The following is an 18486-nucleotide window of genomic DNA, read 5'->3' as shown; positions in this document are numbered from 1 at the left end:
TCCTGGCCCTTGGCCATCATCTTAATTTTTTTTTTTTTTTTTTTAACGTTTATTTATTTTTGAGACAGAGAGAGACAGAGCATGAACGGGGGAGGGTCAGAGAGAGAGGGAGACACAGAATCTGAAACGGGCTCCAGGCTCTGAGCTGTCAGCACAGAGCCCGACGCGGGGCTCGAACTCACGGACCGCGAGATCGTGACCTGAGCCGAAGTCAGCCGCTTAACCGACTGAGCCACGCAGGCGCCCCCCTTGGCCATCATCTTAAATTCTCATCAGTGACAACTTAAGGATCCTACTCTTGCCTCAATTTGATATGTAACTAATTTTCTTACTACTGCTAAATGTTTTCAAATTACTTGATTCCTTAATTTTTTTCCAAGTCTGCCTTGTTTCCCTGAGCTATAGACCCAAGGATCAACTACTTAAATTGCTCTCTTCCTAGTATCTTTAAGTCCCCATGTCCCTATTTTGCATACCTACCCTAACCCTGTAAACCCACACTGCTTCATCAGTTGCTGTTCTTGGTCTGAGAGGCACAGCAGGAGAACATGGCACAATCATGTAAATTGTTGCTACTTAGAAAAAATAGCTTCAGGTCTCTGTGTAGTCCTTAATGCCTGTTTTTAACCTCTCAGCCTCCAGGTTTTCCATTGGTAAAATGAAAATAAGAATTGTTCTGGGAATCAGAGAGGTAATATGTATAGAATCACTTAGAGTACCCAGGACATAATAAATCCTGAATAAAAGTTGCTGGTTTTCTGTATACATCATCTACCGCTTCTCCCCCGCCCAAAATCTCAGCAGAGAACTTCACCTACTCCACAGAGAAAATATCAAGCAGGAGCTCCCTTACATTCCAGCAAAGTTTTTGAAGTCAGGGACTGAGTTACATTGTGTATCTTGTATCTCCTAGCACTTTACACAGTACTCATTGTCCACTTCTTTGTCAGTATTTGAGGTGATCAGACTTTAAAAAAATGTTACAGATCTGTCAGTATGAAATGATATCAGGAACGTTTACTGAATGAAGTCTGCCTAAATGCCTGTCTCACACAGTAACAAAGGTCCCTTCCCTTGTGCTATATAATTCCATTGCTTGTTTGATCCCGTCTATCCTTTCATGTCACATCTAGAACTTTTCCCATTAGTTATCCCTCTCTATGCCATATTTTCAGCCTTTTCTCTTTTTTTTTTAAATTTTTTTAATGTTTATTTTTGAGAGAGAGAGCGTGAGTGGAGAAGAGGCAGAGAGAGAGGGAGACACAGAATCTGAAGCAGGCTCCAGGCTCTGAGCTGTCAACACAGAGCCCAATATGGGGCTCGAACTCAACGAGCTGTGAGATCATGACCTGAGCTGAACTCTGATGCTCAACCAACTGAGCCACCCAGATGCCCCTCAGCTTTTTCATTGCAGTTCAAAAGTATATCCAGGTCTTCTGTTTAAAAGCATAACTATCTTGGGGTGCCTGGGTGACTCTGTTGGTTGGTTAAGAATCTGACTCTTGATTTCAGCTCAGGTCACAATTTTGAGGTCATGAGATCGAGCCCCACCACAACCACACCCCACATCAGACTCTGTACTGAGTGTGGAGCCTGCTTTGGATTCTCTCTCTCTCTCTCTCTCTCTCTCTCTCTCTCTCTCTCTCTCCTGCTCTTCTCCCCTGCTTGTGTGCACTCGCTCGCTCGCTCTCACTAAAGTAAAAAATAATAGAAAAGCATAAGTATCTCTCTACTAGTCTAGAAGAAACTCTCCTCCTTAATACTACTTCACTCTTGACTTTGCTTCAGTCAGGCTTCTGTCTTTTCACTTCACTGAAACTATGGACAGAGGTCATCAGTGACCTAACTGCCATATCCAGTGATTGATTGTTCATTGTATTCTACTTGTGCTTTCTTTATCATTTCAAGTAACTCACCCCTCCCTTCTTCCTGAAAATCTGTTCTTTGATTTTTGTAACACGATTCCGCGATTCTTGTCTACTTTTTAAACTGTTGTGTCTCAATTTTGGTGACTTTTTTTCTTTTTCAGTTACTATTTTAAACTATACTATTCTATACTTTCTCAATTCTGTTTGTTTTGTCATTGTTTTTAATTTTTTTCTTTCAAGTATAAATTTTGTCCTTTTCTTTATGTTGTATGCCATTGCCTTATTTTCAGGTTTTCATCTCTTTGAATTACTGGAATGTTCTGTCTTCTCTCCTTGCTTCCAGACTCTTCCCACCACCCCTTCCAGTCTGTTCTTTAACCCTATTACTGAAGCAATCTTTTGAAAACCAAATTTACTGCTGGCAACCTTTTCATGGCTTTGTAGGATTAGGATAAAACACAAAGCTCTCCAGTGAGGCATTCCCTACCCCACCCCACATATTTCAAATTACTAGCAGTGTTTTTAGATAAGTTTTTTAGTTCCCTGGCTTTTGTCCTGTGGTTATGTTGGTTCTCTCTTTTTCTGGAATTCTCTTTCTTCCCAAACCTGCCTAGCTCTGCTGATAGCTCAGAGCCTGGAACCTGTTTCAGATTCTGTGTCTCCCTCTCTCTCTGCCCCTCCCCCCCACATGCTCTGTCTCTCTCAAAAAATAAACACTTAAAAAAAATTTTTTTTAAAGTGTTCTTTTGGAACAGAGCTTCTCAGGTTTAGCAGGTTTTAATATTGCAACCATAAGGGGCATGTAGAAATTATGGAGGGTTTTCGCTATTACGATGATTGTAGAGCACTGCCGGTATGTGGTGGGAAAGGCATGCCCACCAGCTCTCCTGCAATGCACAGCACAGATTTTTCCCACCAAAATGCCACCAGTGACTTGACGGAGTAAGTAATACCCTAGCAGTATTTGGAATGGAATTATTCTAGGGTATAACCATGTTCAACTTTACTGGGTAATGGCAAACCATTTTCCACATTTGATGTACAGTCAACCCTTGAACAACATGGGTTTTGAACTCTGTGGGTCCACTTACATGCAGATGTTTTCAATAAATCCAGTACTGTAAGGTTTATTTTCTTCATAACATTTTCTTTTTTCTAGCCAAGTTTATTTTAAGAATGCAGTGTATAACATATACAACATACAAAACATGTGTTAATTGTATTGTCAATAAGGCTCTGGTCAACAGTAGGCTATTAGTAGTAGTTAAGTTTTGGGGGAGTTAAAGGTTACATACAGATTTTCGACTACAAGGAAGGTCAGTGCACCCATCCCCTACATTGTTCAAGTTCAGTTGTATTTCTTTTGGGCCATAGGGTACTTATTAGCCACTTGCCAATATGTGACATAATCACTTATAAAATGTTACAGATATGGTAATATGAAATGGTGTTGTCTTCTCAATTTCATCAGATTACTAATGACACTGAATATTTTTCTGTCTATTGTGTCTTTTTTAGAAAAAATGCTATTTGTGTTTGTTTTTTATCTTCTTTTCTGTTGGGTTTTTGTCTTTTAAGACAGAATATGAAAGTTTTCTTTCATATTGAATTCTTTATGTATTTTGGATACTAATCCTTTAGTTAAGCATGTTGCAATATCTTTTAGCAGTTTGTGGTTTATCTTTTAACTCTCTTTACATGTTTTGGTGAACACCTATTTTGTCAGAAGCGTGTAAATATTCAAATTTCAATGTTCGTTTATATTCTTCAAATTTTAAAGTTTTGCTTTTTACACTTAAGTCCTTGATCTGTTAGTAATTTAGTTTTGTTCATGTTGTGAGGTAGAAATCCATTGTTATTTTTGTTTTCTAATATAGAAGTGAGTTTATCTCTTTTAATTGGTCTGCAGTCTCAGCTTTATCATATATGAGGTTTTGTATATACATGGCTGTCTAGTCTGCTCCTCTTGTCACTTAAATATCCCCCGTCCCACAATGTCTTAATTACTATATCTTTATAATAAGTCTTGTTAGCTGATAGGTTAAGTCCCACTGCTTGGTGTTCAGATCCTCTGTGTTCCTCTCTTTTTGCCTCTCCCCTGCTTTTGTGCAGGATCTCAATCTCTCTCAAAACTAAATAAAACAAAAAGAGTAAGTTCTTTGACTTTTGCTCTTGAGGCTTAACAATTCCTAGAAAAGCCATATTAGATATTCCTTTGAATCTACATATAGAAGTGGAGATATACAAATAGGGAGAGATGAAACTTTTGTGTAATTTATTTGTAGATAAGTTTACATTTCCTACAAAGGTATTTATGTTATCTGAAAATGATAGCAGTTTTATTTCTTTTCAATTCTTACCTACCTTTTAATTTCTTCCCTTATTGAACTGGCTAGGTTCACCATTATTATGTTGAAAAGAACATTATGATAACAAATGTTTTTACCTTATTCCTAATTGTAGAGGGCATGGTTTTTATGTTTCAGCATCGACTAGAGTATAATTGAAGGTTTTCGACTTGCTCACATGACTGGTAGTTGATATGCTAGCTGTCAGCTGGCATTCCTCTCTAGCCTGATGGCCCGTGAGTGATCTGAGTGATCTGGCTTTTTACCATGGGCTTGTTTTCTCCAAAGCATTCATCCCAAAAGCACTAAGTGGAAGCTACCCAGCCATTTCTGGCCTAGCCTTGGAAGTTATTCAGCATCACTTCTGTGGGTTATAAGTGAGTTACTGAAGTTGATCCAGAATCGAGGGGAGAGGATATAGATCCCCACTTCTCAGTGACTGGAATGTTGAGAATTTTGATGACATGTTTTGAAACCTCCAGGTTTAAAATATGGGATTTTCAGAAATGTTTTTCCTTATGTGCTTGAGAAGAATATATACCCTTTTGGTTACAGGATTCTGTCTGTGTCTATTAATTGTAGCTTGTCCGTTCTGTGCTTGAAGTCTATGTTCTCTTACTGCTTGCTTCCTTGCTAGCATGGTTTTTGTTATCTGCTTACTGATCAATTAATTGAGAAGTGATGTTTTTGTGATATTTTATGTTTTGAAGCTATTATTAGGTGCATAGAAGTCTAGAATTATTTTATCTTGCTGTTGAATTGAGCCTTTTATCAATATGTAATGACCCTTTCATCTCTTGTAATGTGTTCTGCTTTAAAGATTATTTTGCCTGGTATCTTTCATTTATTAAGTATTTACCTGGTATATCTCTATTATTTTCTTTCAGCATTTCAACAGTGTCCTCTGTGAATCACTGATCTATGTGTATTTTTGTTCTTTCTTGTTCTTACCTTTTGTCTTGTTTTTTCTAGTTTTGTTTCTCTTCCTTCATGGCTTGTTTTTTTTTGTTTGTTTGTTTGTTTTTTTGGCATTAAGACTGCAATTTCTGTTCCATTTTTTTTAGTCTCTGCTAGTTTGGGATGTTTCTATATTTCTATTCTTATTGTGTACCCTGGAAAATTTTCCTGCATGTTTAACTTTTTGGTTTAACTTTTTTGGTTTTTGTTTTTTGAAATAGGCTACACACTCAGTGTGAAGCCCAATGCAGGGCTTGAACTCAAGACCCTGAGATCAAGACCTGGGCTGAGACCAAGAGTCAGACGCTTAACTGACTGAGCCACCCAGACACTCTCCTGCATATTTAACTTAAAATCTAAATTAATGACTTTTTGATTAATACAAGACCCTTAGAATGCTTTGACTTTATTCACTACCCTCCTCATTTATATGCTATTTTTGTCTAATTTAAGTTACATCTTGTTTTTTAAAATCTCATATAGTTGTTCTTTATTTACATTTATACACGTGTTTAAAATTTACTCATTATTCTTTCTTGAATTTTAGACATTTCTTCAAAAATCATTTCCCCTTGTCCTGAAGTGTATGTATCTTCTACAAGTTAAATTTGTGAGAATCTGTTACTTATAAACACAGTTAGTTTTGGTATGTCTACAATGTCTATATCTCTCTTGTTCTTGAAACCCTGGTTTTGCCGGGATTAGACTCCTAGGTTGACAGTTAATTATTTGAATGTAATATTCTACTGCTTCTCATTTCTATTGTTCCTGCAGAGAAGTCTGCTGTCAGGCTAATTATCATTCCTTTGGAGGTAATTTGTCTTTTTCTCTGTCTTTATGGTCTCTTCTTTGTCTTTTTTTTTTTTTTTTTTTTTTTTTTTAAGTTTATTTTGAGAGAGAGAGAGAGAACACGGGCACGTGTGTGGTATGGGAGAAGGCAGAGAGAGAAATCCCAAGCAGGCTCCACACCACCAGTACGGAGCCTGATGTGGGGCTCAAACTCACACTGTGAGATCATGACCTGAGCTGAAGTCGGATGCTTAACTGACTGAGCCACACAGGCACACGTCTACTTTGTCTTTAACGGTGTTTCACTTTTTTTTTTTTTAATGTTTATTTTTGAGAGAGAGACAGAGTGTGAGCAGGGAGGGTCAGACAGAGAGAGGGAGACATAGATCCAAAGCAGGCTCCAGGCTTTGAGCTGTCAGCACAGAGCTTGAACTTGTCAACCGGGTGATCATGACCTGAGTCGAAGTCGGACACTTAACCAACTGAGCCACCCAGGCACCCCAGTGGTGTTTCACTTTAATGTATCTGTGTGGAGCTGGGGTTTTTTGTTGTTGGTGTTTTTGTTGTTTTTTGTTTTGTTTTGTTTTGTTTGTTTTTGTTTGTAAACTTGTTTTGGATTCATTGTATTTCCTGAATCCTATGTCTTAAGTTCTGTAAAATTCTCACTGGTTGCCTCTTTGAATATTATGTCTTCCTCATTCTCCCTATTCTTTCCTTTGGGAATCATTTTAATGGACTTTAACATGTCTCTTAACCATCTCATTTTCCATCTTTTTGTCTTTCCATATTTCTGTACTGCATTATGGTCATTTTTACATGTGTGCAGTTGCTGCTGTTCTTCTGAGCTCTGTCTAATTTTCTGAGTTTCTAATCAAGGAATTTCTAATCTTCTTTATACTATTTTTTTTTTTTATTTCTAGATGTTCTATTCAGTTCTTTTGCATATCTGCTTAGTCAGTTCTGATAGACTCATAAAAGAATGTTCCATATTTTCAATTCTGTCATTTATTTCTTTACGCACATGTAACACATTGTATTTTCTTTATCCAGTAATTCTAATATCTTCAATCTTTGCAGATCTAATTCTTTTGTTCCGCTGTCTGTCACTCATGGGACTTGTTTGCAGTTTGTGGTTGAGAGCTCATTTTCCTTGGAACATACTTGTGGAAAACTTTTGAGACGTGGGTTTAAAATTCATTCTTCTAAGGGGTACCTGGTTGGCTCAGTTGGTTAAGCATCCGACTCTTGGTTTCAGCTCAGGTCATGATCTCACGGATTTGTGAATTTAAGCTCCACAGCACGGAGCCCACTTGGGATTCTCTTTCTCTCTCTCTCTGCCCTTCCCCCACATGCACATGGATGCTCTCTCTCTCAAAATAAATAAACTTTAAGAAAAAATAAATAAAATGCATTCTTCTAGAGACACTTTGCATTTGTTTTTGCTAAATGTCTGAAGGCCCTACCAACCTGAGGCCCTTTCTTTCTTTCTCTCTCTCTCTTTCTAATTTATTTATTTTTAAGAGAGAGAGAGTGTAAGGGAGGGGCAGAGAGAGAGGGAGACAGAGGATCCAAAGCAGGGTCTGCATCAAGAGCACATAGCCGGATCAGGGCTCAAACTCACAGTGACATCATTACCTGAGCTGAAGTCTGACCCTTAACCAACTGAGCCGCGTAGATGTCCCCCAGTGTGAGACACCTGTTGTCCATTGAAGCATGGGTGTTAGGCAAGTGCCAGCTCCTGTATACTCACTTATCCCCTTGGATTCCTTTTCTAAAGAATTGGAGTATTAAATCTGTTCAGTTGAAATTAGGTGCCATTCAACCTAATGGGCAGTTTCAAATGGATTCCTGTCTCAGAAGCACAGAATAACATTGTATTTTTATGTCACACTTTAAGAATATTGAAAGTAACAATGAAATCCTACTTAACATTTCATGGTCATTATTATTAGGACTGTCTTAACCTCTTCCAAAATACAAATTCACATCATATTTTATTCACAGATAAATAGATTTAGAGTTTAGAAATGTCAAGTTTAAGATAATTCTGTGTTGGGGCACCTGGGTGGCTTAGTCAGTTAAGTGTCCGACTTTGGCTCAGGTCATTATCTCATGGTTCTGAGTTCGAGTCCTGCGTTGGGCTCTGTGCTGACAGCTCAGAGCCTGGAGCCTGCTTCGGATTCTGTGTCCCCCTCTCTCTCTCTGCCCCTCCCCCACTTATGCTCACTCGCTCGCTCTCTCAAAAATAAACAAACATTTAAAAAAATAAGAGGGGTGCCTGGGTGGCTCTGTCGGTTAAGCATCCGACTTCGGCTCAGGTCATGATCTCACGGTTCATGGGTTCGAGCCCCGCGTCGAGCTCTGTGCTGACAGCTCAGAGCCTGGAGCCTGCTTTGGATTCTGTGTCTCCCTCTCTCTCTGCTCCTCCCCCACTCATGCTCTGTCTCTCTCTCTCTCTCTCTCTCAAAAATAAAATAAACATTAAAACAATTTTTTTAAATAAAAAAATAAAAAGATAATTCTGTGTCCTTTTTAATCTTTAGGGGCCTACTTCTCTTTCAACAACTTTAAAGTGAGAATGAAATGTTATTGGCCACTTGTCATAATTCCTAATTTGCTTCTTTTTAATTTCTTAAAATACTTTTGCACTTAATAAGTTATAGCTTTTTTGGCCCTTTATTGCTGAGGGAAATGGTATTCTATTTTGAAGCAAACAAGAATAGTTTAGAGTCCAACTTATTTTTTCATTTGTTCATAGTCCTCTATAGGCCTCTGGGCTGGAAACCAAACATTTTATTGAGTAGATTGGGTCAGGGATGCATTATGTTGTATACTTTTTCTCCCCCCGTTGGTAAGTGCTGCGTGTGTACTCATATGTGATGTAATGGGTTAGAAGTCTTTTTTAGGTGTACTTAGTGCAGCAGATACTTCTAGTAATAGACTGTTTTCAGGTTATTTGTGTGTGAAAACAAAATAACCTGTTACTCTACCTTTATCCTTCTAGGGCAATACTGAACAGCCTGTCCAAACCAGCAAGATTGGACTTGGAAGGAGAGAGTATCAGAGTTTACAACACCGCCATCACTCTCAGCGCTCCAAGTGCCGTCCACCTAAGGGCATGTATTTAACCCAGGAGGATGTGGTAGCAGTTTCCTGTAGTCCCAATGCAGCCAACACCATCCTGCGGCAACTGGACATGGAGCTGATCTCTTTAAAACGTCAGGTATTTCATAAAAATCATTTTTAATGATCCTATCCATTTTGTTTATCCCCTTTTGAAACCTCAGTGAACTTCAGCTCTTTGCACGTTTTCTCAGCTACCTGTTTACATAAGTTTCAGTCTTTAAAATTTACTTTGTTTCCAAATTCAAAGATGCTTCTGTCTATTCTAAATTTGAATCCCAGCATCACTACCTGTTAGCTCTGTGATACTGGGAAATAATAGACTCTCTGAGCTTCAATTTTATATCTATGAAATTGGGAGTAATAATCCTACTTCTCTTGCAAGTTGTTGGGAATTGTTTGAGATTTTACATGTAGGTTGTTGAGCAGCGTCTGGAACATTTTGAATGCTCAGTGAGTACTGGCTGCTCTCACCTCCTCATCATTATTACCAGTGGTAGCAGCCGAGGTATTATAAATGTATTCTCATCATAATTAGGTTAATCATGGTTAAGAGTAAGGATATAGGGTCAGTGAACCTAAATTTTAACCCCACCTACATCGTCTACTTCGTGTGTAACCTTAGGGGAGCTGTTTAACTCTTAACTCAGTTTCTTCATCTTGAAATGTGGATAACAACATGATGCTTGGGAAGAATTAAATAAGAAAATACATGAGAATGCTTACAACAGTGCCTCGCACATAGTATGTACTCAGTTAATGGTTTTCATTAGGTCTCTGGCCTTTCTCGGTCACCTTTTCCTCTTTTTATTTGTCTCCGTTGTTTTCCGTGTCTCTTAGATCTAGGTACTCTTCCAAGTCTGTACTTTCTTGGTCTGTATCAACCATACACTACATGCCAGTGACAGCTGAATCTACTTCTCAGGCTATGACTTTTCTCCCAAGCTCTATATTGCTGTGTTTCTAGCTACCTGCTAGGCATCTAATCTATCCCCTAAAGATTTCTTTTCTGTTTTCTGTCTTAGTGAAGCATGAGAATCATCTTTGATTTATCCCTTGCTATTATCACATCCCCCAGTACACACAAACCCAAGTGGTAACCAAGTTGTGTAAGTTTTATCTGAGAAATTTTCTTTAAATCAGTCCCCTCATTTTTAATCCCATCACTACTACCTTTGTTCAGGCCCTTACCACCTCTTATCCAACCCTAACTGTCTTGTTGATTGTCCTTACTATCCACTTCTCTGCAGCTCCATGTTATACATTGCTGTCAGTGTTATCTTCTTAAAATACTCGTATGATCAGAATCATTCATCTTAAAGCTCTTCGTTAATTTCTACTTGCCTTCACGTTACAGCACAGGCAGACAGGAATTTATGTTAAGAAATGTAAAATTAATCATGAGTTAGGAAACCACTGAAGGATTTTAAAGAGAAGTGTGACATGATCTTACTTACATTTTTCAACTGTATCTCTTCGCATCTTTTAAGTAGTTGCCCTAGAGATTACAGTATGCATCTTCAACCTACCATAATCGTCCTAGCTTAAGTATTACAATATGCTTCCTTGGAGTTAATATTATACCACTGTATATAAAATGTAAGAATCTTGCAGCAGTATAGTGTGGGAGCAAGATCGTTTTTCTGTGTCCCAAACATTCAGATTTCTCTATCTTTTGACCCTTGTTTTTTCCCCAAACTGCTCTTACATTCCTCTTCTCTTCTCCAACCGACTTCTTGAATAAATATCTACCATATTAGCTTCCTCTGCTTTCTTATCATCACATATTCTCTGACCCATCCCAATCTAATTTCTGCCCCATACACTATCCTAATTCTACCACTGCAAAAGCAATCTCAAGTTTATTTGTTAACAAGTTGCCAGATCTCATGCCCTCTTCTTGGTTCTTATTTCTATTGAATCTATTACTGCTCAATAATATTTGACACTGACAACCACTTCTTCCTTCTTAGACTTCCTTTCCTTTGACTGCTCTGACGCTGGACTCCAATATAGGTAGCATGTTTTTGACTGAATGCTTAGCCTTTAGTTGAACAGTGAATGTATGTAAGACTCCCATCTCCCAAACTACAACACCCCTTCTCCTTAGAGAACTTCTAAAACACTTTGTCTGTAATATTTTTAAAAATGGCTTGAGTGGTCTTAAAGCTGGGGTAGGAGTGGCTGCATCTTTCCAGAAGATGTGGTGGTTCTTGCCTGGGCTGCTTCCTGGCGCTTCTCTTGACTTTGCTTCACGCCCTGGGCACCCCGAGGTTCTTTTGCAACTGCTCTCACCATTGGCAGCCATGATCTCCTTACCGGACACCCAGAGAATTGGAGTGGGATTAACAGGATATGGAGTATTTTTCCTGTTCTTTGGAGTGATTCTCTTATTTGACAAAGCACTACTGGCTATTGGAAATGTTTTATTTGTGACTAGCTTGGCTTTTGCAATTGGTTTACAGAGAACATTCACAGTCTTCTTCCAAAAACATAACATGAAAGCTACAAGATTTTTCCTGGGTGGTATATTTGTTGTCCTTGTTGGTTGGCCCTTCGGTAGGCATGATCTTTGAAATTTATTGATTTTTTTCTTGTTTTCAGGGGCTTCTTTCCTATGGTCACTGGCTTTATTAGAAGAGTGCCAGTCCTTGGGTTCCTCTTGAATTTACATGGAATTAGATCATTTGTTGATAAAGTTGGAGAAAGCAACAATATGGTAGAAAGACAAGTGAATTGGGGATTCATTTAAAATATTGTATTATTTATAAAGTCCTTTGAAGAATATTCAGCACAAAATTAAATTACATGAAATAGCTTGTAATGTTTTTTACAGAAGTTTAAAACTTAGATCCCACCAAGTACCAATAGCAGTTAAAAAGCAATGAAAGCAGTCTTCTAATCAAGTGATCTAAGAAGTCAGCAAGGAAACTGAAGGAGTGAAATCTTTGTTACAATACATATTGAAACTCTTGAGGATGATTTTTATTGTTTTTCTGCAGTGTGGGAAATACAGCCATCATTGGAGAACTGTGGTTCTGTTTCTTTTCTTTTTCTTTTGAAGATGCAGGAGCACCCATAGGCATTTGCTTTTTGGAAATATCCACTGGAATGGCAAAAGTATTTCCAGTTGCATTGTGTCTCTGAAAGTGATAACATGAGTTAGATTGGATTATGTCGTTTTAATGTATTAAAGCCAAGGAAAACCCAGTTTTGATGTATGAAAGTCGTTCGACTTTTTTTTTGGTAACATGGTTAAAATTTTTAAAAAGTGCTCAAAATTTTTTGTTTTTTTATTTTTTGTTTTATTTTTTTAAGTTTATTTTTATTTAGTTTGAGAGAGAGAGAGAGAGAGAGAGGGAGAGAGAGAGAGAGAGAGAGAGAGAGAGAATCCCAAGCAGGCTCTGCACGGCCAGCACAGAGCCTGATGTGGACTTGAACCACGAACCATGAGTTCATGACCTGAGCCGAGATCAAGAGGCAGATGCTTAACTGACTGAGCTACCCAGGTGCCCAAGTGCTCAAAATTTTTTTAAATAATGAAGGGATAAAATGTACTCAGTCACCTGTATTTATACTTTATCCTTGACACTACTACTTCACTTATAGCTTATATTTATTGATTTTTATGAAGGACCTTCTTTAAAGCTTTAAACTCCTTTCTTGGTTAGTCCTTTGATGTGTGACGTAGTAAAGGTTTGCACTCTTGGGTTTATAAATTCTACTACTTTTATATCCCAGACCCATCTCCTAGTGTCTAAACGGACTTCTCCCTTACCCACTCCAGTTACCTGTTCGTTTTGCATTCCCTGTCTCAGCACCACGCACACTCACTTATTCAGGCCAGTGACTGGAGTTACCCTTGATTCCTGAGTCTCCCCTGTCAGCTTTTCCCAAGCACATCTTAATTTTGTTTCCAAGTTATTTATTTTATCCGTCTGTGTGCCACCACCATCGCCCCTTCTTTCCTGCTGTGGTAATTGAAGTCCTCAGTATTTCTTCTCTGGCTTGTTAGATTAATTTTCGTCTTCACTCTATCCCCTTCTCCAAATTACAACTGGAATTATTGCTCTAAAAAGACAAATATGGTTACATTTACTCCCTTGCTTAAAAGTTCTTCAGAAAGTTTCCTTTAGTCTTTAGGCAAGATTCAAATTCTTTGTTCTGGCCCAGCCTAACTGCTTTCTTGTCTTTTCTACCTGCTGTTCTGCCTGGAAGGCATTTCCTGCTCCAACCTTATCTCCCTGCTTAATTCTTGTTAATCCTTTAAAACTAAATTTAGGTGTCATCTCCTTTGGAAAATTTACCCTATTTTCCCCACTACCCACACCCACTAACACATATACAAAACACTTACTCCTTTCTCTCTCTTCCTCCAAGTCTAGGTTGGGTGTTTTAGCATTTACTATACTTTTATATTTATCTCCCCACTAATCTATGAAATCTTTAAAGACTGAGACTTTTACATTTTATCTTTGTATGTCTAACATGGCTGACCACATTTGAATGATCTCTGAGGAAAAAATTTCCACAAATCACTTTATAAATATTGTGCAAACTAAAAAAAAGAGCAAACCAAGAAAAAATGTAACCAAATGAGCAAAAAAAAAACCCTAACCCTTAATATTCTAGTAAATGTTAATAATATTTCTAGTAAAATAGTAGTTAAAAACTTGGCATGGTTCAAATTCATGTTCTGCCTCCTAGAGCTGTGGCCTAGGGAATTTTCTTGACTTCTCTGTGCCCTACCTTCCTCATCTCTAAAATGGTTACAGTAAAAGTAGAGTCAGTTCTGCTATAAAGCTTGGTTTGAAAACATGAATCTGTTCCAACACAACTGATAACACTAGGAAACAATTTGAGTATAATGTGCATTTTGCATTTGGTTATGTTTGACTTTTGTCAGTGAAAAACTGTACCTTGCTGAGTATGTATCCACACACTTCAGATGTGTACTGTCTCCCTCAGTTCACTGCATATTACGAACCACACACATCCACATGTGGTGTTAAAACTTTGCATCTGATTTCAAATGACCTCCTTCTGCCACTTCCCAGTAACTCACAAGCTGCAACTGTTTTGACACTACCTTCTCTAAGCAACCTCAGGTCTTTTCCAAGGTGAAGTACCATCTATATTGTAGCATTTGTGAATTTCTTTCTTATTTAGAATGCATAAAACTATTATTTTTATGAGGTTCCTTTTTTTTGTCATCGATGAGGTTTTTCAGTGTTGTGTCCCTAACTGTTTCCCCATAAGTCCTGTGGTTTTTTATTGTGCAGCTTTGCGTAGTGGGCTGATTTTTGAGAATGCGTATGTCACGTTATAGCAGAACTGATTATACTTACTTCACAAAATAGTTGAGAATTAAATGATTTATTACATGTGAAGCACCAACAGTGATACTTATGATTATTAAAATTATCATTCTTATTGGAATAATTATTTCATCAAAACATTATGGTAATGAGAAATAGTAATGGAATTTAATTCCTTTATATACCATTTTTCTTATGAGGCGATATTGTTAAAAGATACTCAGATACTATGATTTGTAGACTATTAGTTTTTTAGATATATATAAAATTAGTTGATACATATATAGTTGATGTGGGTATTAGTTGAATGGCCCCAAGTGTGATAAAGTATAAGTGTTTGTCCTCCTGAAATAAAATTTAAGCAGGTTTTGGTATATATCCTATATCCTTTTCATTTATTGAATATTCATACATTTACCTAAGTATGTGATCTGATTCATACTTTGGGTTATTTTGTTGAAGGTTCAGAATGCTAAGCAAGTAAACAGTGCACTTAAACAGAAAATGGAAGGTGGAATTGAAGAATTCAAACCTCCTGAGGTATGTTATTGAAGAATATATGTGACTAAGTGTGGTGAAACCTTATTCTCTGAATTATCTATCCAGTATTTACTATTTTGGTCACATGCGTTGTTAATACTTTGAAGATGTCATAATGTGGGTAATTTGTCATGTCTCTATTTTGTCATTTAGATAGTTAGTCTTTTGAGACTTGGCTAATGATTTAAGTGAATTCATTTCTTTCCTGCCCTTAGCAATTCATATCAAGCGAAGTAGGGAAAAACAGTTATACAAATAGGCCCAGTGCACTGAGAGTAGAAGGTAATTGAGAAGCAAGCCAGTACATCTCTGGGTCTACAGCAGTATTTGCTCAAGGTGTGTGACTTGGTAATACAACAGGAAAAAGATTACAAGAAAAGGACCTCATTTAGCAATTGTAATTTTTTATTTTAAGGTATTTGTCTTTTGATTCAGATTTTGTGTTAGGATTTTAGTAGGTGGACTTAATTAACATTCTTGTACTCATACCCCTGAAAATGTGAAATCTAAAAACAAGATATAGATTAACCTTTTTCTCAAGCCTTTCTTGTATTTCGTCTGAAATCTAATATATTTTTGATATTTGTGACAATCATAGGAGTATTTAAATGCCTGTAAAGTCCAATCAAATCTTTCTACAGAAGCTTCTATTTTAAATCTTTTCTCCATTCTCTCTTTTTAAGACTCCTATGCTATGCTTCATATCCTGTACTTGCCTTTCTATGTATGTAATAATCAAATAATCTTATTTGGTCCTAATGTGATGCCCCGTACCCCAACCCCCACGCCCCATCACAGGTTGCCTGAAATATCTACAAATGAAATATGTGTGAGGGGCTGGTGGGGGGAGGGCAGAAAAACAGTGCTTCAGAGCTAATGCACCATATTCTGTCTCATGTGAATCTTTTAGAAAGGAAGAATCATTAGGAATAAAATTGTTTTTGTATTTTTGTTTCAAATGGTCTCTTTCAAGAAGGTTAGGTAATGGAAAAGAATAAGATATATATAGACTAATAAAATATCTCATTCCAAAACCACAGGTTATCCGGCAAACATTCTAGTGACATTTCTATTTATCTAGAAATAGTAATACAAAGAATACTACTTTATATTATTGTAACAAAAATTATTTTAAGTTTTACACTGAAATTATTTTAATTTTATATTTATGCCTTTAAATGCATAAAAGCCAAAAACTTTAAATGCCTATAATTTCATAACTTAAAATTTAAATTTAAAACATACAGTAGATAGGGGTGCCTGGGTGGCTCAGTCAGTTGGATGTCTAACTGTTGATCTTGGTTCAGGTCATGATCTCATGGTTTCATGGGTTCCAGCCCTGCTTAGGATTCTCTGTCTTCCTCTCTCTCTGCCCATCCCCTACTTGTGCACATGCTCATGTGCGCTCTCTCTCTCTCTGTCTCTCTGAAAATAAATTAACTTAAAAAAATAGCAGATACTGAAAACATGGGAGTACCTTAAAGAATTTTGTCAATAAATTTGAAAATTTAAATAAAACTTAGAAATTCATAGGAAAATCTATCTCACCAAATTGTTTTAAAAAGAAAACCTGGTAAAGGAACAATTAACATTTTTTTCATAAGAAAACACCAGGCCCAGACAGTTTTACAGAAAACATCTACCAGATTTTCAAGGAAACTGATTCTGACCTCAGTATTTCCAGAAAATTGAAGGATAACCTCACTCATGAACATTATATAAAGTAAGACATGAAAATGCAATAGCACTTACAACTTTATGCCATCTCATTTGATGCTCATATCAATCCCAAGAAGTAGATGAAGCAAATACTATTATTTTACACGATAAAACTGGGCCTCAAAGAGGTTAATTGGCTTGATCAAAGCCACACATTTAATAAATAGTCAAATTTTGGCTATATTTCAGAATCTTAGAGTTCAGTTGAAGTCCTAGATTAATATCATGCTCCCTCTTACTTTTGAAAGTTTTCATTTAATAGCAAAATTGTATATTGATTCTCACATTTAAATGCAGTTTTGGGGGGCGCCTGGGTGGCTCAGTCGGTTAAGCGGCCGACTTCGGCTCAGGTCATGATCTCGCGGTCGGTGAGTTCGAGCCCCGCGTCGGGCTCTGTGCTGACAGCTCAGAGCCTGGAGCCTGTTTCAGATTCTGTGTCTCCCTCTCTCTGACTCTCCCCTGTTCATGCTCTGTCTCTCCCTGTCTCAAAAATAAATAAATAAATAAATAAATAAATAAATAAATAAATAAATGCAGTTTTGGGGTTAGAAGTTATCAAACATTTATTACATCTTTTGGGGTTTTTTTGTAAAAATAATGATAAAATGAAACTACCAAAATCTTAACATTCTATTATCCATAGAGTGAAGTTTGAATATTACTTTGAGGTTGATTTCTTGAACTCAGATGACTTGAAAAAATATGTGTATTTTATTATCTAGAAAATACCCAGGATATATTTATATTTATCATATAATTTCTGTTGCTTTGCAGGGGAGAATAACCTGAATAGATACATTTCAAAATACTAGATTAACAGTCACCGTAAACACCTTGAAAAATTAATCTATCCCCTTTTCTTTAGGTTAGTTAATAGGATTTCTACCTAATACCTAACAAAAGAATTTCATTAACCATTGGAACAGTAGGCTACTAAATGATGTAACTCAACGGGAAGTAAACAGTTATTAAGATGCTTTACTTACTCATTTGGTTGTATTTGTTGTTTTCATTTAGGAAAATATTTGGTGAAGAAAGTCCATTCACTCCCATAAGTATTTGTTGATCACCTATTTCATGTAAGGCACTGTTTTAGGCACTGGGGGAAGTGTGTAAGGGAAAGAGGGGACACATTAAAATGAGGAAGAGATGGATTTTTTCATCTGCTTTAAAAAAAACCAAAAAACACCACCTTACCGTCTAGATGTTATAAGACGAAATGATTGAAGTTGTGTGATAGATTTACAAGTAAAATGCTACAGGAAAACAAGTGGTAATATTCATTCTTGCTAGGATAATCAGGAAAGACTTCCTAATGGGAGATGCTTTAGCTGAAGTTTGAAGGATGAATAGGAGTTTTACACATAAAGAAAGGGCAAGTGGAGGGAATAGTATGAACACTGGCTTGGTGTTGAACAGTACATTCAAACTATGTATAAATCCAGTGGGGAAAAACCAGTCAACAGGTATTCCCTGAGCACTTAGGATGTGCTCATTGTAGTGCTGATTACTATTCAGAATCCAGTGGAAGTGTAAAACATAAAACAGTTTTTTCTCATGAAGCATGTTGTCTACTTACGAAGGCAAAGTTGGATGCAGAGGATGAGTAAACATGGTGTATGAGAGAGATATTAACAAGATTGGGTTTCACAGGGACTTCTTTATGATAGAGAGCAGTGGGCAAGGGCAGGAGTATAAAAGTCTGAGAGCTAGGAAGAGAAGTTTGCCTTTTAAATTAAGTCAAATGGGAAGACCAGTAAGTTCCTCCTATAGGAAGGATGTAATGGGAATTTTTAATTTTAGGAAGATTATCTTGGTAGTATT

The 18486-nt window shown here is 37.1% G+C and overlaps 1 protein-coding gene and 1 pseudogene across 5 annotated transcripts in view; both read left to right on the top strand.

The window, feature by feature from the left end:
- Positions 1-18486, top strand: part of RCOR3 (REST corepressor 3) — a 52993-nt gene that overhangs the window by 18317 nt on the left and 16190 nt on the right. For all 5 annotated transcript variants that reach the window (XM_081791894.1, XM_060643907.3, XM_060643908.3 and 2 more), the window contains 2 exons: positions 8967-9185; positions 14866-14943. In XM_081791894.1, coding sequence (XP_081648020.1) covers positions 8967-9185; positions 14866-14943 — 297 coding nt within the window. The remainder of the gene's footprint in view (positions 1-8966; positions 9186-14865; positions 14944-18486) is intronic.
- On the top strand, positions 9192-12402 carry LOC132686249 (vesicle transport protein GOT1B pseudogene; annotated as a pseudogene).

This window comes from Panthera onca, chromosome F1 (assembly GCF_046562875.1).
Source record: "Panthera onca isolate mPanOnc1 chromosome F1, mPanOnc1 haplotype 2, whole genome shotgun sequence".
Taxonomy (NCBI): domain Eukaryota; kingdom Metazoa; phylum Chordata; class Mammalia; order Carnivora; family Felidae; genus Panthera; species Panthera onca.
Note: the sequence above shows the minus strand (reverse complement) of the source record. Positions and strands in the feature narration are given on the sequence as shown.